This window comes from Carettochelys insculpta, chromosome 4 (genome assembly GCF_033958435.1).
Source record: "Carettochelys insculpta isolate YL-2023 chromosome 4, ASM3395843v1, whole genome shotgun sequence".
NCBI classification, from domain to species: domain Eukaryota; kingdom Metazoa; phylum Chordata; order Testudines; family Carettochelyidae; genus Carettochelys; species Carettochelys insculpta.
Genome location: NC_134140.1, coordinates 46141650 through 46168235, shown reverse-complemented (window position 1 = coordinate 46168235; position 26586 = coordinate 46141650). Strand labels below are relative to the sequence as shown.

General features: G+C 42.5%; 1 protein-coding gene across 1 annotated transcript in view; it reads left to right on the top strand.

The window, feature by feature from the left end:
• Window positions 1-16943, top strand: part of KCTD8 (potassium channel tetramerization domain containing 8) — a 146041-nt gene extending 129098 nt beyond the window's left edge. Inside the window, exon 2 of the mRNA XM_074992698.1 lies at window positions 15701-16943. Within this exon, the coding sequence (XP_074848799.1) occupies window positions 15701-16161 (461 nt within the window). The 3' untranslated portion in view covers window positions 16162-16943. The remainder of the gene's footprint in view (window positions 1-15700) is intronic.
• The last annotated feature ends 9643 nt before the right edge of the window (window positions 16944-26586 follow it).

Genomic DNA, 26586 nt, shown 5'->3' with positions numbered 1-26586 from the left:
AGAACTGCAGAACTAATTCTCCTAAAGTGCCCTTTGTTTATCTGAGTTAAATATGGGTGGTGGATAAGTGCCTCTTTTAAGGGGTCTCTTAGATGGTATTGCAAAAACTCTTTTCCCTTGTCTTGTCAACCCCTCAAAGGCCCATAACACTCTTCATAAGACCGCGAATTTGTTATGCAGTGCTTTGTCAATATTATTCAGCATATTCTGCTTCAGTTGTCCTCATGGCTGACAGCCTCTTACTCTAGTATCTATACGTGTTTGTTCTGCACCATCATCAGAATATGTGAGTGCTATTCAAAGTAGATAATCTAAGACACAACCTCTCACTCAAAAGATGGCTGCTTTTCAATGGTGAAGTTTATTCCTGCACACACAATTCTTAAAGCTCTTTAGAGACTCACTAGATGAAAGTCTCAATGAAAACGAGGCATTATTATTTCTTCTAATGCTCAGTGCAAATCAGGCAGTGTGAGAGCCTGATAAAATGATGGCATGTAAAGGTGGCATTTTGAAATACTTGCTTGAATCAAGCCACACTGAGTAAATGGCAGATGAATGGAGGATCAAAGTTTTTTAAAAAAATCTTCAAAAGAACACTAAATTTTAAAGAGAACTCAATAGAGTTTAGAAATTCAGTCATATAATTTATTTTATAATTGTACAACTGCTAACCAGTTTACAGCCCCAAAATAATGTTGTCATTGTTTTTTATATAGTTCCTACTGAGAAACAGATTTCTGTACGTTGTGACATTTTCCTCTTGATTATTAAAAATAGAACAGGACAGCAGCATGCCTGGATTTGTGTTATATTCATCAAGTGTTAATCCTGACAAGTCAGACTTTTCACAAAAGGGGTTAGTTTACTGCTGTGGATCATCATCCAGCATCTGTCATTGCTTCTGAGTCTAGAATCACAAACATCATGCATATATTTCAATTGATCTGTATTTCTATATAAAATGAGCCTAAAGACATGCATTCTCTTGGCCGAGGAATTCAGTGTAACTTTCTAAATGCTCACGTGAAAACATAGATTGCTTAAAGATGCTATTTCAACCTGCCTCCTGAGGTTCATCTGACCAGCAATAAAAGCCCACGACATAGTCTCTGTCAGCATAGGTTATCTGACTCAGCTTGCAGTGGCTCAGGCTGTGGTACTGTGACCCAGGCCAACTGTGGATGTTTTACTGAAGTGCTGATATATCCATAGCATTCTTATCCCCTAATCTATAGGAAGAGAAGATTTCCCATCTCCCTAAATGGCAGCAATTTTAACTTCTTGTCGAACCACTGAGTAGAGGAGGGTGTACATTCCAGACCCTCCAGTGAGGGAACCCAGCCAACAGGTTTTTTATATTTGTCTCACACATTCGAGCTAATTTCTACTGTTGTGCTGTGACAGAGTAGAAGAGATCCAGTTTTTCAAAAACCAAAAACAAAAATCCAAGGTTCAATCTATATAAAGATTTTAAGAACAAAATGATCCCCTTGAACTCAGCCTAAAGCAAACAGGAAACCACTTGTATAACATGTTTTTTTCCAGGATAACAGCATTAAGAAGGTAGGCATCCATAAACTGTGCTAGTTTAAGCTCTTGAGCAGTAATCTGGGCCAGAATGTAAATAATTGTGATGAGGCTCAGATCTGAAATAACAGCTGCAAATGCCAAGCAGATGCAAAGAGGAGAAGTACATTGGGTGACTGATTCATGCCAGCTTGATTTCAGATGAGGTATAAATCATCATCCTCATCTGAGCTGTTGGAACAAACAATAGACGAACTCCTTCAAGAACAGGACAGAAGCCAAAACTGTTATATCTTCTGGGGCAAATTTTCTGCCCAGTTTTACTCCCTGGACTGCTTACGTTTCACAAAATTTGTGGAGCCCCCTGCTTGGTATTCCCTCATTGGCCCCCCGCCCCCCCAGGAAGGTTCTCCAAAGGCAGGTGAGTGATTATTAAAAACATCTGAGGGATCTGCCAGTCAGAGACTATCAGAATCACTCGAAAGCAATGTTGTTCTTCCCAGCCTGGGTCCCTTTGTGCCTCAGTAAAACCCTGCAGTCGATGTATGAAAAGTTGCTGGTACTGCAACTATCAAGGAAACTCAATCAAGGAAAACAGGATTTTTAACAAAGACAAAGTTGTCCAACTGCAACCTTTCCAATAATTTTCCCTAAATCAGAAGGGTTAGAAGGCACTGGACAATAATTGGCAAGTATTTGAAGGTACCTGACACCGTCTGATATAGAGCACATTTGATGCCAAACCCAGTCAATGGGATCGTCTCCTTGGAGGAAGTAGGGTTATAAGCTCAACTCTTCTTGTCAGAATGCTCAGAATGTCTGTGCCACATGGGAGCAGCATTGCTTCTTGGCGACTTGAGCCAGACGTGAGGGGTCAGAACTCCAGAGTGTCATTTGGCCTTGGGCCCAAGTTTCCTCACGAGGCTGGGGTGCCTTGAACCATGCATCAAGGCCAGGGCTGGGGCTCCTGGCCCAGCAGCAGTCTCAGCGTCTTTGTCCCCCCTGCATTAAGATGATGGACACGCTGTATTGCGGGATGGTGCTGGAGTACCCAAGACCTCCGCTGGGATGGGAGAACATACAAACTGCTGTTGGATGATCTGTTTAGAAATCTCACTGACTGAATGCCACTAAGAGTGTAGCCACCTCCAGCAGGGGTCCTTTATCTCCTGGGCTATGACCTGCTGCCAGGACCAGTGGATAGGTCTGAGCCTGGAACTGCTGGCTGAAGATCTCCAGTGTGTTGGCTGAGGCATCTGAAATGGCCACTTTTATGTATCTGTAATCACATGCCCTGAAAGGCATTCTGGACTGCCCCCATCAAGCCAAGAGGATGGCCCAGTGCTCTGGTGGCCCCCTTGCAAATGCCACAACTTGCTTGAAAGATCATCAGTGTGTTTGCAGTGGTGGGGGTGGAGAGTTATCACACCACATTAGGTTGGCCCACTGAGTCTGGGCAGCAGGATTGGGAGCTGCTGGAAGCATTGTTGCTGCTGCTTCTGGTGTTGGGCACCTGTAGCTGGTTCCTGAGTGATTGGGGAGCGTAGTGAATAAATCACTGATTAGGTGGACCAAAATAGGGGCACAGGGGATGCTAGCATCCTGCCCCCTATGGTCCTGTCCCAAGGACCCTGAACCACTTCCTTGGTATTCTTTAAGTATGGAGCATGTCCCCAGTAGTCCAAATTTCCCCTTAGTTGGGGTCTCTCGGGGAGGGGGTCGTCCCCATTTTCCCAAAGGGGTAGGTGAGGGTGAGGGCTTATATAATCCCATGGGTTTGGTTCCTCTGATGAACGTCCTTCTGCCTCCCTCCCAAACCGAGCCAGGCTCCCTGCTTTTCTCCTCTCTGCAGGCCTGGTGTAGGTTGCAAGTAAAGCGGACCAGAGCTAACTGGGCCCACAGGCTCTCTTTAACCCCTTGGATGCCAGGTACTTCTTTCTCCACTCCCTCACAGCATCCAACCAGTGCAGTCGGACCAGTTGCTATTGTGCCCCCAGGTGCTGAACCTGCTATTGGTGGAGTTGTGACATACGCTGATGTTGCGGGGTCTTGACCAAGTACTTAATGAGCTTGTTAAGCTCCATCTCTCCCTCTAGGGATATCTAAGGCATGGTGTGTACATGTCCCCTTGCTACAAGGGTGGGGTCACTTCCTCTGTTCCGCATCAAACGTACTAGGTTAGTGGTGGTCCCGCCCACACTGAGTGAGTGGGAAGCTACTCTGCCTCTTTGTCACTGGCTACATCTACACATGCACGCTACATCGAAATAGCTTATTTCGATGTAGCGACATTGAAATAGGCTATTTCGATGAATAACATCTACATGTCCTCCAGGGCTGGCAACGTCGACATTCAATGTCGACGTTGGGCAGCACCACATCGAAATAGGCGCTGTGAGGGAACGTCTACACGCCAAAGTAGCACACATCGAAATAAGGGTGCCAGACACAGCTGCAGACAGGGTCACAGGGCGGACTCAACAGCAAGTCACTCACTTAAAGGGCCCCTCCCAGACACACTTGCACTAAACAGCACAAGATACACAGAGCCGACAACTGGTTGCAGACCCTGTGCATGCAGCATGGATCCCCAGCTGCAGCAGCAGTAGCCAGAAGCCCTGGGCTACGGGCTGCTGCACACGGTGACCATAGAGCCCCGCAGGGGCTGGAGAGAGAGCGTCTCTCAACCCCCCAGCTGATGGCCGCCATGGAGGACCCTGCTATTTCGATGTTGCGGGACGCGGATCGTCTACACGTTCCTTACTTCGACGTTGAACGTCGAAGTAGGGCGCTATTCCCATCCCCTCATGGGGTTAGTGACTTCGACGTCTTGCCGCCTAATGTCAATTTCAACTTCGAAATAGCGCTCAACACGTGTAGACGTGACGGGCGCTATTTCGAAGTTGCCGCTGCTATTTCGAAATAGCGTGCACGTGTAGACGCGGCTACTGGGTGTTGTCCACAGGTAGGGAATTAGCTCAGCAATACACAGCCTGTGGCTCTGACTGATGCTTCAGGTAGAGTGGTGCTCAATTCAGGTCTCTAGCTGCAAAGGAACTGGCAGTTATGGGTCCAGGCCCTCAGTCAGGGCAGGCAACAAAGAGTCTATGACTCAGGCTGGTATTCAGGGTCAAGCAGCAGACAGTTATTAGCTCAAGTCGTTAGGGCAGAGCAGTGGAAAATCTATGGCTTGAGTCAGTGCTCAAGGCCAAGCGGTGAGAGTTCTGATGGATAGCTAGCAAATGCAGACTCTTTGACCTAGAGAGCATGGGCTGGTAAGCAGAGGTAAGGGGATGTGGCCCTTCTTGACTACCATTTTCCAGCCAAGGGCCCTAACAGTAACAGAGTATTCCACCACTGGGTCAGGGGGAAATACAGCTACAACATGCTGACTGGGTCTCCAGCAGCAACATGGCCAGGCTAAGATCAGCTGCCCCTGGGCCACTTCCTACCTACCTTTGGGTGGTACCTGCATCTGTAGAGAAACCCCCAGTTCCTCTGGTTAGAAGGCTAGTGGCAGTTCCAGCAACTCCTCAAGCCCTTTGTCAGTGGGTCACTCCAACAGCTCTAGCCAAGCCTCAGCTCAGTGGTTATCTGCTGTTCAGGAGCAGGCAGGACATGTCTGTCTCCTTTGACAGCTGCATCCCAACTGACCTCCAAGGCCAGCCCTTTATATTTCCTCTTCTGGCCCCTCACTTCTAGTGAGAGGGGCAAGCACAGTGTGGCTCTGCCCTCTAAAGTTCACAGCATGGTTTCTCCCACTCTGGAGCTACGTCTACACGTGAAGCCTACATCAAAGTAGCTTATTTCGATGTAGCAACATTGAAATAGGCTATTTCGATGAATAACGTCTACACGTCCTCCAGGGCTGGCAATGTCGACGTTCAACATCGACGTTGCGCAGCACCACATCGAAATAGGCACTGTGAGGGAACGTCTACGCACCAAAGTAGCACACATCGAAATAAGGGTGCCAGGCACAGCTGCAGACAGGGTCACAGGGCGGACTCAACAGCAAGCCGCTCCCTTAAAGGGCCCCTCCCAGACACAGTTGCACTAAACAACACAAGATCCACAGAGCCGACAACTGGTTGCAGACCCTGTGCATGCAGCATGGATCCCCAGCTGCTGCAGCAGCAGCCAGAAGCCCTGGGCTAAGGGCTGCTGCACACGGTGACCATAGAGCCCAGCAGGGGCTGGAGAGAGCGCGTCTCTCAACCCCTCAGCTGATGGCCACCATGGCGGACCCCCGCTATTTCGATGTTGCGGGACGCGGATCATCTACACGTGCCCTACTTCAACATTCAACTTCGAAGTAGGGCGCTATTCCCATCCCCTCATGGGGTTAGCGGCTTTGACGTCTCGCTGCCTAACGTCAATGTTAATATCGAAATAGCGCCCAACATGTGTAGCCGTGACGGGTGCTATTTCGAAGTTAGTGCCGCTACTTCGAAGTAGTGTGCACGTGTAGACACGGCTTGGGTCAGTAAGAGGGCACTCCATCTCACTATAATTATCTACTGTGACCACCCTCCCCGCTCCAATGTTTTACAGAGTCAGTATTTTCCCCAGGCAGAGTCCCCCATTCCATACATATTACTTGCACATTTTGTTCCCAGAGGTACACATTTACACTTAGCCATATTAAATGCATATTGTTTGCTTGTGTAAGTCTGTCAAGCAATCCAGATCTCTTTGAATCAGTGACTTGTCTTCTTTATTATGGACATACGCTGAACATATTACTCCTCCACTTTTGGTGTCATCTGCAAAATTTATCTGTGATGATATTATATGTTCTTCCAGGTCATTCCTAATAAAGTTAAATAGCACTGGGGTAAGACCCAAGCCCATGGGACCCCACTGATAACATGCACTCGCTAGGAGTCCCACTTACATTTTGATACCTATCAATTGGCCAGTTTTTAATCTGTTTGATATTGCTCTATTAATTTTATATCTCCAGTGTTTTAATCAAAATGAGTGGTGTCAAGACAAATGCCTTATAAAAGTATGTTTTTTCAATGCTATTACCATCATAAACAATCAGATAGCAAGTTAGTTTGATAGAATCTATTTTACAGAAAAATATGTTGATTTACATTAATTACCTTATGGCCCTTTCATTATTTACTGATTGAGTCCTGTATCAGCCCCTTCATTATTTTCCCTAGGACTGATATTAGGCAGACAGGAATATCCAGACCATTCAGGTTTCTCTTTTCAGAAATTGGCACAAATTTAGGTTTCTGGAGCTTCCCCCATGTTCCAAGACTTATTGAGGATCAACATTAACTTTTTGTTGATCTCTGAAGCAAGTTTTTTATTTTAAACTCTTGAATGCAAGTTATCAAGATTGAAGAAGTGAGTCTTACCCACAGAAACTCGTGACTTATTAAATTTGTTAGTCTTTAAGGTGCTACAGGATCACTTGTTATTTGTGAAGCCACAGACTAACACAACTGTCCCTCTGAGATTATTTATATTCATCACTACCAACTTCCCCTTTCTTCATACCTCTCTATATCATCTCTCTCTCGTTCCCTCAGTGTGTGTGTGGGGGGCGGGGAGAGAGAGAGAGAGCTGCCTTTACTTCCTCTTTGAATCAGGTCAGCTTTTATTAACAGACAGCCTTCTTCCTCAGCTGTGGTTTTTGGGCATCCAGTAACATATTCTTAAATAACAACTAGTCACATAGTTATCACTCATGTTGCTCTGATGACATTCTTACTCCCAGCTGATTTGGCTGATTATTTATTTTCAGCTGTGTGAAATTGGCCCTATTAAAGCACCAAAAATATGTGTTAGTGGACTGAGCTTTATTTTGCTTCCACATTATAGATATGATCAAGTCATGATCATTTGTGCCTAAGCTACCATCACTTTTTGTACTGTGATCAATTCCTCTTTATCTGTTAGGATAAGGTCTAATAAAATTAGCCCAGGTTGGCTGCCACACTTTTTGAGTCTGGAAATTGTCACCTATAATCTATAATCAATCCCTTGATTAAACGTCCATGAATATACTCATCCAGATGGAATGTGTAGTAACAAAACAAAATTGATTGAGAGGGCTTAGACTTACTGGCATTTTGCTTAAAATGCTGTTATCCTTGCAAACCAAAAATTGTGCATTATAACAACCTTGAGTAGATGAATCTGGTATCCCGCCCAGAAGCATCATGTGGGGTAGCAGCTACATCATTACCTCCCCTAGAATCCTTTCCTCATGTTTGAGGAGAGTGAGAGAGAGATAGCAGTGGTAGCTATCTCAGTGGACTATGTGGAATCTGGATTTAAACTGATATGTATGGAAAAGAGTTTGTTGGAAGCAAAATGGGGGGGAAAAGGAGGTGGTTGGTTATAGTGAGACGATTCCGGGCAGGATTGTGGGAAGCAGTTAGGAGTCTATTTTATTAAGAAAGGTTAAAGTGAACATTTTGGGTAATGGGCCAAGATTGAATATTGGAAATACCTGATTTAGTGTGGGGAACAATGGCAGTTCCATAGCTAGGCAGTGAGTAAGAATCTGGGCAAAAGCTTTGAAAGTAATGATCATAAGAATCATAAGGAAGGGAAGGAGAAAACAAACAAATTTTAAAAATCACATCCTTGCACAGAGCCAAGCTCTCTGGGTGCAAGTGAGGTCATGAATAATTCCATTATCTCTGCTGTGGTTAATCTACGTTCATGTCACTCTGACTCAACATATTTTAACATTTATCCTTATAAATGTGCTAGAATTGACATGCTCATTACTCAGTACTACAACAGCATCAGGAAGCAAAATATCTGCTAATTGTCAGATAATCATATCTCTACCTCCTTTGGGAAAGTAATATTTTTCATGTTATTGGCCTATATTGTATCCCGTAATGCGGAAGGCAGAGGTGTAAACATTTCTAAGGTGAATCATTGGTTAGTATTTCACTTTCCATGAATACTCTTGTTCTCTTTTTTGTATGTGTAAAATTATTCATACTTTGTTCCTCTCACTGCCTTATTCTTATACAAAAACATTCAAAAGGATCAGAGAAACATTTCAATTACTACCTAAAGAGAGTGGAGCTCTGTGATCTGTTGTGCCACTAAAACAGCACAAGTCTCTGGAAGAGATCATAATGGAACTCCAACCTCAAATCAGAAATAAATGAGTATTTAAGATTAGTCAGGATTGCTTTGATTTGTGCCATTAAATAGTGCTAAAATAGTTCTTAATCCAGAGCTTTAAATAGGCTTTTTATCATATCATATTTTTGTGTAAACAAAGTGATAAATTTACAGTGAACTGATGCAGCAGTGATGTCCACTTTATTGTTTTTTCCATTTGCCGACTATAGACACCCATAAGGAGGAGCAACTAGAAAATCAACATTACGATGAGAGAAGGGGAAAAGGATTTCAAGGACACTACTGGGATTACTGTGAAAAAGTTTTGCATGTGAGGAAAAACCAATTATATTTAGCTTTTAAAAAGTTTTATAAATGAGAATTCCACCTTCGCCCCGTGGGGGGACTGTGGCAGTGCAGCTCCCCCACAGTTTTTGACAGATAGAAGGCTCAGGTCCAATGGCATGGGATCCATGACAACTGGGCATCTCCTGTCTGCTACAGCCTTGATCCGCCTTCACAGCTGTTGTAGGATTACCTCAGATATCTTCCGCCTGTTCTGCCATTGAGGACTTCTAGGATGGTTCTTTGTCTGGACCTCCCTCTTGACCTTGCTACCATGGGTGACCCTGCTAAGAGTACCTGACTCCCTATGGCATTGCTCTCCCGGGTTCAGTGGAACACACAAGCTCACTCACCAGGACAAGGTGACGAGTAAGAGTTTAACACCAGATGAAGTAAATATGACCCAAGTTTTTCTTTTAAATTTCAGATGATACAAAGCACTTGTCACTTACAGGCACATGGTCCTAGTCTTAAATAGATTCATTCACTTAAAATATCACATAACCATTCACACACCATTGAGTTTAACACTGTTAAAGGGTAATTTCCCCTGAAGGAATTGTTCCTGCTGCAGCAACATTTGTGAGTCCTTTTATCATACCCAGGCAGGTAAAGGGATTAAAATAAAAGGCTTAATCAAGCGCACAGTCACAAACAAACTCTTCTTTCTGAACAGCCCATGTGTTCAAGCAACAAATAAACATTTCTGAGCATCTGAACACTTTTGCACATAATAACAGGAGCTGACTGAACGCAGCCCACTCCCAGATGTTTTGTTGATGTTAAACAAGTGAAATCCCTCTCCCTGTGACAAGTACCATAATAGCTACATGGAAGTATTATGGAATAGTCATTTTGTCCTTTTATCACTTGAATATAATAAAACCTAATGGAAGAAATCAAAGGACATATTTTACCTTAGCCCATTTTCATAATCCTCATAATATTTTTGTTTCCCACCATTTCTTTTAGTATCTCTACAGTGATTCCTTAAGCACTTTATTATTACAGCTTCTGACTGATAGCAGACACTAAGGTTACAGAAGGGCTTTTGCCACAACCCTGTCTTTTCACATATTCAGACTTTCTCAGAGATTTTCCTTTTGGGCTGAATGTTTTAAACATGGTTTCATCCAAATATTACTGAACAGACAGTGCCTCAGCGGAATCTGTTTCACATTTTTGAGTTACATGGAAGGGTGATGCTGTATAGTCCTGATTTTCTTTTAAGCTAAGGTGCCTTTACATTGCCGTAACAGAGAAGGGCCCACATAACATTTATATCCACCTTGAGAGAGCTTTCCTCTCCCAGAATAGCATAAAGAAGATGTAGGACCATATGATATTTCCACTACAGAAAAATTAGGGTGAAACTCTGGCCCTGTTCGAGGGGATTAGTGTTTGGCTATTGGCTTCAGTGGGGCCTGGTTTTTCTCCGAATACTTTCTGCACGTACATTGCTTTAAAAAAGTTATGAAATTTTGAGAGCATATCCTCAGCTTCTGTCAAAACTTGAGAGGGGACAGAGGAGTTAATGAAAAATGGCTTTTGGACAAGCTTTTCAAAAAAAATGGTTTAATTCAAAATGTACATATAGTAACAGAGAGAGAGCCATGTTAGTCTGTATATATTATATCCTGTAGTGAGGTAGAGTGGTTGCCCCACCACCCGGAGGGGGAAGAACCCCTCCAGAAGCCATTTTGTATGGAGCCTGGCCCCTCCCAGTCACCTGACTTGAAGTCAGGAGGTGGGACCAGAACTCTAAAATCCCAGCCTGAGGACTCAGTCCAGGCTGAGCCTCCAGAGGAAGGCTCTGTGCTCCCAGCCTGGGATGCTGAGGCCTGGTCAAGTGAGGCTGAAGCCTGGATTGGACCGCCTGGTCCCCTGCCAGTCCTGGCACCTTGTGGACCCCAGTGGAACCTGCCTGCTGCAAAAGACCAGCCAGACCCTGAGGACTGGCCTAGGTAAATGCCTCAGTCTGTACCCCAAACCAGCCCGAGGCACCGGAACCTGCAGGCCACGCAGGCCTGGTTCAGGCCACCCGGACCCCAGCCAGACCTGGCATCCCGTGAGGCCTGAGAAGTTGGCCGGACACTGGGTATGTGCCTGGTGGCAGACTGGGAGTGACCCAGGGGATAAGAGAGGACTGTTAAAGGGCCTTGTGTCAGCATGTTGCAGTGTGGATTCCCCACTGACCCATGCAGCAGACCCTGCTGCTGCAACCAGAGACCCTGGGCTGGGATGCAGTGCAGTGGGCAGGCCCACGTCCCCTCCCCACCCACCTGCCATGTGGCAGTCTCCTACCCCTACAGCCAGCACAGGTGAAGTGTCTGTGCCCTTTGTCGAATGGGGAATTGGGTTGGCCACCCTGCCCTGAGTGAGGAGACAACCTGTACCTATTTGTGTGCTGCCCCGCCCTGACCTAGAGCCTGGGCTGTCTGTGAACTGTTCCTGCTCACTGCCCTGCTCTGAGCTAGGGCGTGGGTCTTCTGTGAATTTTTGGTTTTGTTGCCTCACCCTGCATCAGGGCCTGGGCCTTCCCTGACTTGCACGAGGGCTTGGGCTCTCTTGGTTGTTTCCCACCCCACCCTGAGTTAGGGCCTGGGCTCCCTTGTAAGACTGTGTGTGTGTTTGTGTCTATGCCCTACACCAGGGCCTGGCCTGCCCCGTGTTGCAGCAGAACTTGGGCTCCTTTTGGCTGTTTGTTGCCCTGCCCTGCATTAGGGCCTGGGTGTTCTAAGATAGTTGTTTTGCTGCCCTGCCCTGAGCTAGGGCCTGGCCTGTCTGAAACTGTTTGTGTTGTTCCCCTGCCCTGCACCAGGGCTGGGGTGCCCCTGGAACTGTGTGAACTGTGTGTTGGCGACACCACCCTGACAAAGGTGTGAGCCGTCTGAGACTGCGTGTTTGCCATCTGCCCTGCATTAGGGCCAGGCCTGTCGGCTTGCTGTCACCCTGAGCTAATTTTCCTATCACCCACTTGCAGTGAGGTGGGGGCTTTGAACTGTCACCTCTCACACACCTGAGATAAGGTGGGAATCCCAGAACTGTTAACTTGGGAGTTGTTGTAGTACCCATGGCAATGGGGTGGAGTGGCTGCCCACTGACCCAGAAGGGGAGGAACCCTTCTGGGAGCCTGAACCAGCTACATCTAGCAAAAACAAAACAGCAGTAATGTAGCACTTTAACGACTAACAAAATGATTTATTCAGTGATGAACTTTTGTGGGACAGAGCCACTTCTTCAGATCAATAGCATTTCCAATACAGACTGACATCTATAGGTACAGAGGTCCAAAAAAAATTGCAGTAAAAAATGACAAATGAAGTACATAGGACTGAAGTTGCGGGGTGAGGTGTGGGGGATGTTCAGTGTCTTGCCTGAGATAATTATGAGCGTCAAAGGAAGGGAAGCAGTCCTTGTGATGCGTGAGACAATTGATGTCTTTGTTCATACCAAATGTTAATGTGTGAAATTTGAATATAAACTCCAGTTCACAACTTTCTCTGTGTAATCTGCTTTTAAACTCTCTTTGTTGTAAGATGCAAATTCTCAGGTCTTTAGCAGAATGGCCCACTCCATTAAAGTGTTCCCTGACCAGCTTCTGTGCATTGAGATTCCAGATGTCTGCTCTGTGTCCATTCATTCTTTGGTGAAGAGTTTGCCCATTTGTCCAATGTACCTAATGGCAGTGCATTGCTGGCACATAATGTCATATATAAGATTGGTCAAGGTGCATGAGAAAAAGCCCTTGATCTTGTAACTAACATGGTTAGGGCCATTGATGGTATCCCCAGAGTAAATATTTTTGTTCAGAATAAATACGTGGACAAAGCTGGGAGCAGGGTTTGTTGCATGGAAACGTTCCAGTATTAGCATTAGTGTGGTGTGGCCTGTGCTTACTAGTGAGAGTCTTTCACAGGTTAGGAAGTTGTCAATAAGAGAGGACAGGCCTATCACCTAGGGCCTTCAATATGTTATGGTGATACACACCTCATAGAGCTGGAAGGGACCTCTGGAGGTCATCAAGTCCAGTCCCCTGACCTCTTGGTAGGACCAAGCACCAGCCCTTTTTTGTTTTTTGTATTTTTAATCTACTTACCCCAGATCCCTAAATGGCCCCCTCAAGGACTGAACTCACAACCCTGGGTTTAGCTGGCCAATACTCAAACCAATGCTCATTTTATCATTGGAAAAAAAAAATCAAAACTCAGATTGGTTCAGTTTTAATAAAATATTTTTGGTTCAATTCTGAAAAAAATCAGACCTTGGTGGGTTTTTTAAATGGAAATTATTTCTTAAAAGTGTTTGTTTGTTTGTTTGTTTTCAGTTAAAAAGAGAAAGCATTGGGAAAAATTGCCTGACCAGATCTATGAGCTAACATTATTTAATCTGCATATTTAGTGGAATTATGGGCTTGCCTATACTAGCCCCCTCCTTCAAAAGGGGCGTGTAAACGAACCCAAGCATGAAATAGCAATGAAGTGCTGCACTACATATGCAGCATCTCATTAGACTAATTCCCACCACATGAATTTTGAAGTTTCTAAGTTCAAAGCTCTGGCAAGCCGTTTAGCCATGGGCACTCTGAAGTACCTGCACAACTTCAAAGTTCCCTTACTCCCAAAACACTGCTCAGGCTCATTTACATGCCCCCTTCGAAGGAGGGATCTAGTGTAGATAAACTCTATTTGTTTCCTTCCTAATAGGTTTTTCCATTTTTATATATTGGATATGTGATGTGTTGAACATTTTTATTTTCAAATTATATTTATTACTATTTTTATGTTTATCCATGTATGTCATAGTCAGCTGTAACTTCTGTACTAGAATTAATAAGATTCTTCTGGAGTATCTTAATGACTTATGCATATGCCTGCAACTTCTTGGAGAATTCTGCAGTATAACAATCTTCCATACAAGCAAATATATTTATAAACAGAAAAAAGCACCCTATGAGACATACTGTATGAATAAAAGGACTGTGAGTGGAGGAGAAAGATCATTACCAGTTTTACTACTGTGCACTCAGTGAAAGCAGCATTTGAAATAAATGCAATATGCTAAATTATAGAAGATTGAAGGGGGTGTGTATAAGCAGAGAAAATGCTCAAGCCCACTCTTTTCTTCTCCAGTCCCTCTGCAGAGGGAGCAGCCAAATTATTTGGATTCAAATATACTCACCCTAATTTTGAGTCTGATCTATGAATGTTTAAAAGAAATGAATATCACTTGTGGAAAGTAAAATGTGAGTAAATGGTACTATCATGATTGTTCTCGTGTCTCCATCATTCCATGTTTGTTGTTGCAGGAAACAGCTTGTGAGAAAATATTCCATAACCTGTTTAGCTAGATTAGCTTTTTTTGTTTGTGATTTGTCCATGAGCCTTTTTTTTTTAATTATTTAGTGAATATTTTCAGCTAATAGTTCCCGGTCTACAAAATGTGGATAATTCATGGAAATATTCAGTATCTGTGTTGGTTAGTTATGGTTGAACATATGGGACCCAAGTGATTGTTTCTATTTCCTGTTGACAAGCATAGCTCTTAGAATCAGATTTGCAGGACCAGTAATTACGTTTAGGAATCTAATGTTCACTTTCCATGAATATTTTGTAATATTTGTTTGAAACTGATGCTTTTATTGATCATTTCTCTCAGTACATTGATTTGATAGGATACAGGTGGAAAGCAAACACAAAAGAGGGGCATAAACGTGAGCAAAACAAATTAATTTTTTTATCTGTGCAAATAGCCACGCAGAAAATACGTTCACTCAACTCTAGTATGTAGTTTTGTGACCTACAAAACTGCCTCTCTGCATATCTGGTAAATAACCCAAGGAAGATATAGTAGCTATGGTGGAACTCACAGTTACTAATACTCAGAACCAGCCCAGCAAGGCTGTGTGGTGGGCAGGGCCCAAGGTAAGATGAGGACAGCAGGCCCAGTTGGTGGGCAGTGGATGCCAGAAGCTATTGGAGCATGGAGCCCAGAAGGCATAGGGCCCAAGGCATCTGCATTACTTGCATTGACCTAGGGCTGGCCCTGCTAATACTAAACAAGTATGTGATGAGAATCAGGCCCTGAGTAGCATGGTACATTAGTAGCTCATATGATGCTGCCTGTCAAACTTAATTTGAGTCTGGCTTCTCAGTGCATTGGTGCCCTCCACAAGATACATGTCTTGTGGATTTTCTGTGAAAAAATAACCCAGAGTTTCCCAAACATAACCAGAACGCCAGGACTTTTTTTTGCTTAAGTGAAGAATTAGCTTTACAAATTGTAGAGCAATATTTTCCTAATGCTCCAATGATCTAGTTTTCCATAATATGCTACTTGGAGTATAATGGCAAAATAGCTCATTTAAATATGCCTGGAGGGATTTCTGGTGCTGATAATCTGTCAATGTTATGCACGTGTCATTGTCTGCAGAAGGATCTAGGAGATGTACTTATTTGTGATATAGAAATATATTTGAGTAGGGAAACTATTGTGTTAACTTCATATTAAACAGAAAGGCAAGTCCTGACTCTCAGTTGAAGTAAAATGGCAAAAGTGTAGCAAATAATATGAACTCACACCATTTTATGCCAGTTCTGTGTCTGACCTGGAGTTTACAATAGTTTATCACTATGCATTGTTAAAAAAAGCTGTAAAAACAGCCCAATTTTCTGTTTGAGCTGCTGTCTAGTTAATCTTTTTTCCTTTTTTTAAGGACCACCTCAGAGAACAGTGTCTCCCAAACAAGAACATGAAGAAAGGAAGCATGACAAAGGTACAGACAAAGGAAGCGAAAGTGGGACTTCCTGCAATGAGTTGTCCACCTCCAGTTGTGACAGTCATTCAGAGGCCAGCACTCCTCAAGAAAATGCTGCTAGCAGCCAACAACCAACAGCACACCAGCCAAATACTCTAACATTGGATCGCCCATCAAAGAAGGCCCCGGTGCAATGGATGCCACCACCAGACAAACGCAGGAACAGTGAACTCTTTCAAACTCTCATTAGCAAGTCCAGAGAAACGAATCTTTCTAAAAAGAAGGTATGTGAGAAGCTGAGTGTTGAAGAAGAAATGAAAAAATGTATTCAAGATTTTAAGAAAATCCATATTCCAGATTACTTTCCAGAGCGTAAACGGCCATGGCAGTCTGAACTCTTACAAAAATATGGGTTATAGTTAACAGCCTCTTTCATGAAGTATCTCTGGTACAGTTGATGTTTATTAAAGTTGCCACTATCCTACTGCTGTCCTCCTTATGGTCCACTCTGCAGTCAGAGTGATTCCTGCTGCTTATATCTTTCTGTGAACAGTGGATGTTGGATAGTATATGATTTCTTAAAGGAAAAAAAAATTAAACAAATACTAGATGAATCTGGTCTAAACTATTTTATATTAGTTAAAAACGTGCATGATTAAGAATGTTGGTTTTCACATTATAATCATCTGGGATTCACTGTCATTTTGTAACTCATCAAATAAAAAACCCAATCATAAGATCTCAGCTCAGTTTATATCATCAGTGAAAATGACTCAACCTTGCAATAGATGAAGAAAAACAGGGTTTTATATTTGATAAAACTGGTTACAAAACCACATCCCAATACTCTTTCAATGTTAATGCAATAAAGCAAATACCTATTTTGCATGAGCACAATGTTACAAATAAATCACACAAGAACAAGAGGTTTGTCTGTTTATTGGGTAAATATTTGTTTAATGCCAAGCCTATAAGCGTAAAATGTCTTGGGGATTGAATTTACTTTGTTCCAGATATGTGATTTGTTTGTGTGTACAGTGTTCTGTAAGTAAGGATGGTGTAAATATGCCTTATACTGTTTCATTATTGCACCAACATTCATCCATTAGTGCTTGTCAGAACTATTTCTGTGAAATGCAAACTTAATGACAGATTGTGAGAACTGGTTTGATGGTCTGAAAGTTTCTGTTATCATGTTAGTCAACAAAATAGGAGGAAAATAAAAAAGACATTAATGTATTTATTAAAAAGAACCATCTGTTAGATTTCTTGGCTATCATTTTCTTCTTTGAGTAAACCTAAGGCTAATTGATACAATGTGTGCAGTGTTTCTATAACACTTCTACTCTGTTACTGAAAAAAACAAAAACAAAGAAAATATGTTTCAACAGCCGGTGGGTAAATGTTTGGGTACTAGCATTTAATTGGAGTTTATAACAGAGACTCAGTAATATCAAGAGAGCCACATTACTGACTTAAAAGCACACAACCAGCTATGATAAAGATCTTACCCAGGAGTGCACTAAAGTATTATTTTAACAAAAAACAGTTCTGAAAGCTGTTGGGAAAACTCCTCTTAAAATATTTGATTTCAACATGTTCAGTAACAGGCTGTTGGAAATCAGAAGGTTAGTCTGCCTATTCAACTCTAGAGGAGACAAAAACTGAATTTCCAAGCCTGATATGAAAAATAATTTTTATGAATATAACACAAAATCATGTGTTTGAACAACCATGTGTTAAATCAATTAAAGTGTTGCTGGAGATTGGAAGAGAGCTACTAAATAATTGGCAAATGTGTGCATAATCTATAAAAATTCTTACTACTTTCATAATAATCAGGCGTGGTTTCCCGTTGGTGAATCCAAGCTGACTGTTCCCAATCAACTTTCTCTCCTTTAAGTGTTTCAAAGTGGATTCTTTATGGATATGCTCTATGATTTTTCCAGGTACTGAGAAAATTATTTATGAAGAAATGTGTTTTCTTGATAACTCAGAACTTTAATTCCTTCACAAGGAATAAATAACATGTAGACCTGGTAAATACCAAGTTCAAGGTCTTGGTTATTAACCTTAATGTTATCCATGACCTGGGGCCAGAATGTTTAAAAGCCCATCCAGAGTTCCAGGATGAATATAATGATTGACAAGTGTGCATCTCTGGCACAATGAAACTCTCCACAATAAGGGTAACATTTGTCTGTGCAGCGGACAGAGATTTCTTGAGGTCTGGTCTGGGACTGTGAAATGAACACAAACCTCACTTTCCACTCCAAATGACAGGTGTATTTCTTTGACCCTGCCTTCTCTAATATAAATACATGGCAACACACACACACAGACATAGATATGTTCTCAACCTTCCCCCCGCTCACAGCAGTACCAAGAGCACTCAATCAAAACAAGTATAAAGCCCTAAGACCAAGGTTTCCAAAAAAAGCTAAGCCCAGATTTTCCAGAGCTAAGTGCACATAATCAGAGCACAGAGCTTGTCTAGTGGTTCCCAGCCCAGGGTGGCACGCTGACAGTGGGGCCTAATCCAGTGGGTGGTGAGTGCTATAGTCAATTGGAAAACAAGGCCCTGAAGGTGCAGGGCCCAAGGTAACTGCCTCGCTCACCTGGCCCTCAGGCCAGGCCTGTTGGAGCCAGATGTTCAGAAGAACTTATCCAAAGTGTTAAGCACCTTTGAAAATCTGGTTTCCTCTTTTGATGCCTAAATAGGAGCAGAATTCTTGTGAGTCTGGCCCCAGGTATGGACTCTGATTTTGTTTTGAATCTGTCCCCAAATGCTATGAGATTTGTTGTCCAAAGAGATTATCTTTTTCTATGCAGTACTGCCGCGGTTATATCAGTAGATGCATTTGAACTAGAGTCCTCTGTGTGAAGATGAGTGATGCATTATTGTGAGGAATCCTTGACTTTGGACTTCACTTTCTTCCGTAAGTAAATGTGGTGAAAACTCAGAATTTCTGTTCAATGGGAAATTGATGTTTTTGAAAAACAGTTGCACTGGACTGAAACAATGACAAAATTTTGAGATTTTCCAGAAAATGAAATTAAAGTTATTTTGAGACAATCAAATTGTTTTATTTTGATTTCAACTTTATTTTATTCTATTATTTGTTCTCATCCTATTTATTTTCTATTTTATGCATTCTTTTTGCTTTGTTTTATAATATAATCAGGGTTTAGTAAATTTTAAGGTATAATAATTAGTGACTGATAGTTGAGTTGGCGGTTAATATTTTAATGGATAATGACTATTTTAAATGGTAATAGATATATTTACTGGTACTCTAAATTCTAAAAGAGTCCCACTGGGAGCAGTTGTCAATCCAATGCTATTTAATATTTTTATCAGCAATCTAGAAAATTATTTAAAATCAGTTTGTTGCTGACACAAAAATTGGTGCTGTTGGAAAGCTTTAATTCAGAAAAAATGCTTGGGTAATTGTTAAGTATTTGCTTCAATATGAGATTTGAGTCAAATACTGTGGCTAAAAGGGATAATGAAATCTTTGGATATAGAAAAAGGGGACTATCAAATAGAAGTAGGGAACTGACCTCGCCTCTGTAAACAACTCTAGAATACTGTGTCTAGTTCTGCTGTCCACACGTCAAGGCTGTTTCTACACAGGCCACTTTCTTTGAAAGTGGCATGGTAATACGCGGTCCGAAATATGCTAATGAGGTGCAGATGCAAATTCCCCATGCCTCATTAGCATAATGTCACATGATATGGACTCCGGAAGACTGTTCTTCTGGACTCCAAAACACTGTGTAGAAGTGCAGTCCCAGGGGAGCTTCCGGAAGGAAGTCCTCCTTCTGGAGACCCCTTCTTCCTGAACATTTTTGGGAAGAAGGGGCCTCTGGAAGAAGGACGTCCTTCCGGAAGTTCCCCGGGACCGCGCTTCTACGTGGCGTTTTGGAGTCCAGAAGAATGGTCTTCCGGATTCCAAATCACATGACATTATGCTAATGAGGCATGGGGAATTTGCATCCATTCCTCATTAGCATATTTCGGGCTGTGTATTACCATGCCACTTTCGAAGAAAGTGGCCTGTGTAGAAACAGCCAATGAGGATAAAGGAGCGAATTGGAGGAACAACTGAGAGGTGAGATGATCACTGTGCATAGGTGCTTACTCACTGAAAATATAGTGGGTGGCTTTTAAGATTCACTAACAAAAAGCATAACAAGATCCAATAGTTGGAAGTTGGACAACTTCAGTGTGGAAATATGTCAAGTTTCCTAACATTGAGGTTAACTAAACATTGGAATAGCTTGCTGGGAGATGCAGTGGACTCACCATCATTTGGCCTTTTTACGGCAAGATCTTTCTAAAATACATGCTTTAATGAAGTTTCTGAACAAAATTATACAGCCTGTGTGTGGGGGGCTAGCAGGGAATTAGACTGGTCAATCTCTTCTGGCCTTGGAATATGTGAATTTATGAGGCTCCCAGTTCATCTCTTTTGGCAGGGAGAATAGGATTGCCTGCATTGCTGCCAACATGCTCATGATTTTTATAGCTCTCCTTTAAAACGATGACTAGAATTAAATCTCATGCTTCACAGTTCCAGCCAGTCACCTTCAGGGGTCAGGAAGGATTTTTGTTTCTCTTGGTATGCAGTTGGCTAGGTATACGGGTGGTATGCTGGAGATAAAACACTAGATGGTAGGACCAGTGTTCTTAGGTGCTACATCCTCTTTCTTAGATGTTTGGCTTTCTTGCCCACATGGTCAGGGTCAAACTGATTGCCAGATTTAGACTGGGAAGGAATTTTCCCCTCAGGGCAGATTATCAGGAAAATTGGGCAGGGATGGAGGGTGGGCAGTAGTACTAGAACAATTTTTAGGTGGGGGTACTGAGCTCCACTCCCTTTACAACTACCTGTCCATGCGCCCCACCATCCCAGGTTGTTGCCATAGCTGGGGGCAGCTGCAGAGCCCTGACCTGTGGGCAGAAGCAGAGCCTAAAAGCCAGGATCCCAGGTGGCAGCAACAGGTCTGACAGAGGGGACCCTGGGTGAGGGGCCAGAAGGTGGGACCCCAGGTGGCAGTGGGACTCCCAAGCATGGGTTGGCAGCCAGGAACCTGGCACAGGGACACCCTGGATGCAAAGTCTGAGGTGTTGCAGCACTGCCCTACTTCCTGTGCCCATGAAGATGGGTTGTATATCATGGGATGGAGGGTTTTTTACCTTCCTCTACAATGGGGACAGGGATTGCCGTCATGTCTCACCTGATCAATTTCTTTGGACCTCAGGCATTCTCTCCTGTTTTCTGCTTGTTGCAGATGACAGTTTGGTTTCCTGAAGACTAAAATGCTTTTAATTTAACTAAACTCATTGAGGTTTATATATGGATATTTTGGATGAAATTGTAGTGGCCTATGATATTCAGATCAGCCCAAATAGTCTAATGGTCCTTATTGGCCCTAAAGGCTATGAAACTGATATTCTAAAATGTATTTAAAAATAGTTTGGTACTCGATAGTTGATTTGTTCTTTGCTGATAATTGGTCATGTGTAATTGGTATTCTAACTGTTAATTTGTAAGGGAATTGGTTGAATCTGTACAAATCTAAAAAGAAAATAAAAATACTATGTACTTCAAGTAAAATAGCATGAAAATTCAAAATGAAAAGGTATTCTATAGTGAAAAATTGAAATAGTCCATTCTGACTTTATTGAAAATCTTCTTTATGATTTTTGATTTTGGTTTCAAAATCAGCATGTTCCCATATAATGTTTTGATTTCACTGAATGGGCATTTTTGATGGACAATCAGTCCATCTTTCAATCAGCTTGAGTTTGAAGTAATGATTTTTTTGCCCATTTAAGCATCTTGCAAAGACCATCTGTTTTCCTAGGTTGGTAAAAAGTTTGAGGAGCTTGATTCAAATGGGCCAGATCTGGTACCTATGTCTACATTAGCCCCTTCCTTTCAGAAGGGGCATGGTAGTGAGGGAGTTTGGAAGATGCTAATGAGGCACTCCCATAAATATGCAGTGCCTCATTAGCATAATGGTGGCCACGCACTGTTCAAAAGTGCTGCTTTTGGAATGCACACCACCCATGTAGGTGGGGGCCTTTCGAAAGGACCCGTCCCCCGGACTTCGAAAGCCCCTTCTTTCCATTTGGTTTTAGGAAGAAGGCGCTTTTGAAGTTGAGGGGGTCCTTTCAAAAGGCCCCTGGCTACATGGGTGGCATGCATTCTGAAAGCAGCACTTTCAAATTGCGCATGGCTGTCATTATTCTAATAAGGAGCTGCATATTCATGGAAGCGCCTCATTAGCATCTTCCAAACTCCCTCATTGCCACACCCCTTCCAAAAGAAAGGGGCTCGTGTATATGTAGCTTCATTGATTGAGATACTACTTAATAGAATTTCCAGATCTGAACAAGTGGGTCTGTCCCATGAAAGTTCATCAACTACAAACTACAACTATAAACCATTTTGTCAGTCTTTAAAGTTCTATAGGACTGCCTTTTTGTTTTGTGAAGATACAAACTAACATGAGTACCTCTGTGTGACTACTTAACATGAGTAAGGCTTTCAGAATCTAATCTTATGTCTTCTATGAAGAAATTGTAATGCAGTGATTTTGAAGTCTACTTAGATATTGTAAAAATCAGTTTCCAAGGCAGCTAGAGGATGGGTTATGTTCCCATTTAAATATATTTTATTAATCTTACTAAATAAAAATAAGCGGTGGATATGGTTATTGCTAAAGCATGATGCTTATGCCTTTAAAATTCACCAGGAAAGCACATAGTGATAATTTATTGTGCTGTTCCTGAAGAAGTATTTTTTCCTGCCCTCTTTCTCCTAACATGTCTGTCTTAGGAACAGACAGTTCTGTTTATTTAGTGCAATATAACCTGTAGTTAACAGAGTTAGACAAAGATGTTAGACAAAAGGCAGCAGTGGCTGTAAGGTTGGCCTATTTCACATGCTTTAAAATTGATTTAGAAACAGAATCAATTTAAAAGACTTAAATATGATCCTTCATTATCCTTGTGACTAGGGAAAATTATTTGCAAAATATGTAGTTGCTTGAAGCTAGTATTTTCTCTTAGATCTGTATCTCTTTTTGTTCTAGCTGCAAATATACAATCCTTAGAAAACCAAAATGTTGTTATGCATTAACCAACCTGCTGCTGGTGTTACAGCAAGAGACCTACTTTAGTTTTGTGTCATCCTATTTCACTAAAACAAATACAGATTCAACAGGTGCTGAATAGCATAATAACAGCTATTTGTGTCTTCTTTCAAACATCTGCTTTTGCAAATTAGTTTGGACTGCACTGTCTTGCTGCTTATATAACTTTAAAGAAACTAATTGAAAATTTTTAATGTTGAGGCTTATTAAACATTGGAAAAACTTGCCAAGGATTGTGCTGAATTATCCATCAGTGGCAATTAAATCAAGATCCTTTTCTAAAGATATGTTCTAGTTCAATCAACATATTTGATAACCTGTGATGAAAGCCGAGTCAATTCTGAGAGATGCTGACTGCTTTCAACTCCCATTCTTAGGAGGCAGTCAGAAATTCTGAAGAGGTTGTCGGCACTTTGCAGGATCACAGCACTGATTTGGTTCCCCTATAAGACAGTGTTTATGTATCATCACAGAATCATAGGGTTGGAAGAGACCTCAGGAGGTCACCAAGTCAAACCCCTTGCTCACATCTCAGCTTATATAGTACAGGCTATCCTAGGTCTTCACTCCTCCAAAATCTGGCTTGGAAAAGCTGTGTAAACTTCTACCCAAAAGCAATCTTGCTCCTACATATTTTCTCCAGCTCTACTCTGTTCTAAGGACATTCTTATGACCATTCTTTTACTTCAGAAATTATCTGTTCTATATCTGAGGTCAAATTCCGAGTGTAAAAAGCATAACAGCAACAAATGATGAAGAGGCTGCGAGGGGGAGAGTGGAAGGAAAAGGAGGCACATTCGGGGAGTTGCCAGGCTGAACACAAGCAGAACTGGTGAAAGAAGACAAGGCGCAGTGTAAAGTCAGGTATGACAGCATACTGAGAGTCCAAAAAGTACTTGTTCATAATAATAGGCAGCAAGTACATTCAGCATGGTCCAATCAGCCGATGCAGTGAACCAGAAAGGCAGTTTTCAAAGAGAAGTGAACAAATGACACTAGCAACATTAGGTCTGCTATCAACACAGCTTCTTACGGTGTGTTGCTGAAATCACTAGGGCATGCACAGCCAGTCTACTGTTCTGATATCAGCTCTGCAATCAGCCTCCACCTGCAATGTTTACACACTGTAGAACATTAGTTTTCTTTTACTTAAGTGATATAACTTAAGCATATCTCATTAGACTCACACAACTCTTCGCCCTCACATCTCAATTGGGCCCATTATCTTTAATTTGTTGTAGCATAACTTTTTCCATTGAAATCAATTCTGATGTGTCAATGGGCAAAAACCTACCTTTGTGTATTCAAATTTGTGGAAGTGGGGGTGCAGGACACACAGATGTGCCATCCCTGGTTCCCTGCTGTTTCATTACAGCATTCCTTCTTATCCTCCTGTCTCTTGTTTGGCACTGGTCAGGACCCAACAGTTCTAGATTTGAGAGGTTTGACCTATATGATGAATTCATGAAGTGCCCAGAATTTAAACTCTTAGGGACTTTGTTTGTTTTCAAATTGCAATGGGGCCAGCGGGTGCTGTGTGCACAAGCAACCCTTGAAAGTTTGTCTTGCCTGAATACTAAGTGCTTCTCAGATAACGCAAGCCATATTTACTTTTATGAACCTTACCTAAATGCAGCACATGCTGGATCATTCCAACTGCCTCCTTACTTAGTCTGATTTGTAAATAATAGCTTATGGTATCGTCTAAACTGGTGACTCCAAATATTCCCATATTCCCATCTGAACTGCTTTTGAGCTTGAACTACATTCTCACATGATTCTATGTTCAGGTCCAATATAAAATCATATTAAATATCACACAAATAGTAACTGATTGTTCTTCTGGGCTCAATACCATACGCATGGAGTAATCTGGCCCTGACTCAGTGAAGCGCTTAAGTGTACTCTTGATTTATAGCACATTAATGGTCCTACTGAAATCCGTAGCTAAGGGTACTGTACTGGTGAAGCCAGTGTAGTCCTGTGATTACAGTAATCCCTGTGGAGCTACTAGACAGGAGGGAAAAATGATTCTTTGTCCCATCATCGATTTGGAAGAGAGTTTAACTCTCTCTGTCCCATCTTAGACTGCCTTCAGTGGGGAAAATCTGAGCCTCTTTCCCAGCAGACAAGTCTGTTTCTGCATCAGTGCTCAGCAGCGTGCAGGACCAAACTCAAGGATCATGAGCAAAGTGGTTCCCCTTTCACCAGCTTTTCCAACACAAGTGAAGCATGTCAACATGGAATGCCAAAGCCACAGTCAAATTTGCCATTATTCCTTGTGAAAATCAGGAGTACCGAGATCAACCTTAGCAGCCCTTAAAATTAGTGTAACAGGCTTGGTGGTGTAGACTCATTCTTAAGAAAAATCGACCTTCTATGGCTAAGTGTGACCTAAAATCCTAGTGTAGACCAGGCCTAACTCATCCATTGGAATCAACCAGCAGGCAAGCTCAGAGCAGGGAGAGGAGTTCCCTCATAACTTGTAGTCCATGGTAAGTATACTCACCTGGACATTGGAGACTCTCACTTCAGATCACCCTCCAATTGAGGGGGAGACTAAGGCCGTGTCTACACATGCCCCAAACTTTGAAATGGCCATGCAAATGGCCATTTCGAAGTTTACTAATGAAGCGCTGAAATGCATATTCAGTGCTTCATTAGCATGCGGGCGGCAGCGGCGCTTCGAAATTGATGCGCCTTGCCGCCACGCGGTGCGTCCAGACAGGGCTCCTTTTTGAAAGGATGCCACCTACTTCAAAGTCCCATGAGCTCATGGGAATAAGGGGACTTCGAAGTAGGCGGGGCCCTTTCGAAAAGGAGCCCCGTCTGGACGTGCCGCATGGCGGCAAGGCGCATCAATTTCGAAGCGCCACTGCCGCCCGCATGCTAATGAAGCGCTGAATATGCATTTCAGCACTTCATTAGTAAACTTCGAAATGGCCATTTGCATGGCCATTTCGAAGTTTGGGGCACGTGTAGATGTAGCCTATGTGAACAGGGATCTTGCCACCTCTTACATACATGCCCTTATCCCAGGCTTTGAGATATACTGAATTGGGCGTCCCTCAATACCTCCTATGGAAGCTGTTCTACTGTGAGTAGATAATGAAGGAGTCAATGAGCAAGAGAGAGGGAGAGAGAGAATGAGCAAGCGTGAGAATAACTCTGTGTCCCAGTCGAAACAGCACGCCCGGAGAGCCCAAGATCTAGCTCCCCTCTTCCAATGGGCTTTTTACATTGTTTATTCACAATGGAACAGCTACAATAGGAGAGACTGAGGGATCTGTTCCTCCCTCCTTTGGAATACCCCATAACCAAGGGGATTAGGGAGCATACCTTACCAAAATCCCTTTGCTCAGTCAGACAATCCAGTGGGGGAAATTAAAGTAGGCGTCTCCCACATCCCTGGTGAGTATCCTGAAATTACCTTTTATAGTAACAAGGTGAAAACATATGAAGATGGCATTTCACAGTGGTGCAAAGGAGCAATAGAAAGAGACTATTTCTGCTCTCTGATATGTCTCTGCATTTGAAATACAATGTTGTGTTGTCTTATGTATTTATTTTTTTTACTGCCACCAGGTGTTACAAATTCAAATTTGTTCCCTGCATTCACTCAGCGGGCTTTTTCAGCATCACTGTTTCCCAATTTCTCCTTGCCTTGGAAATATACA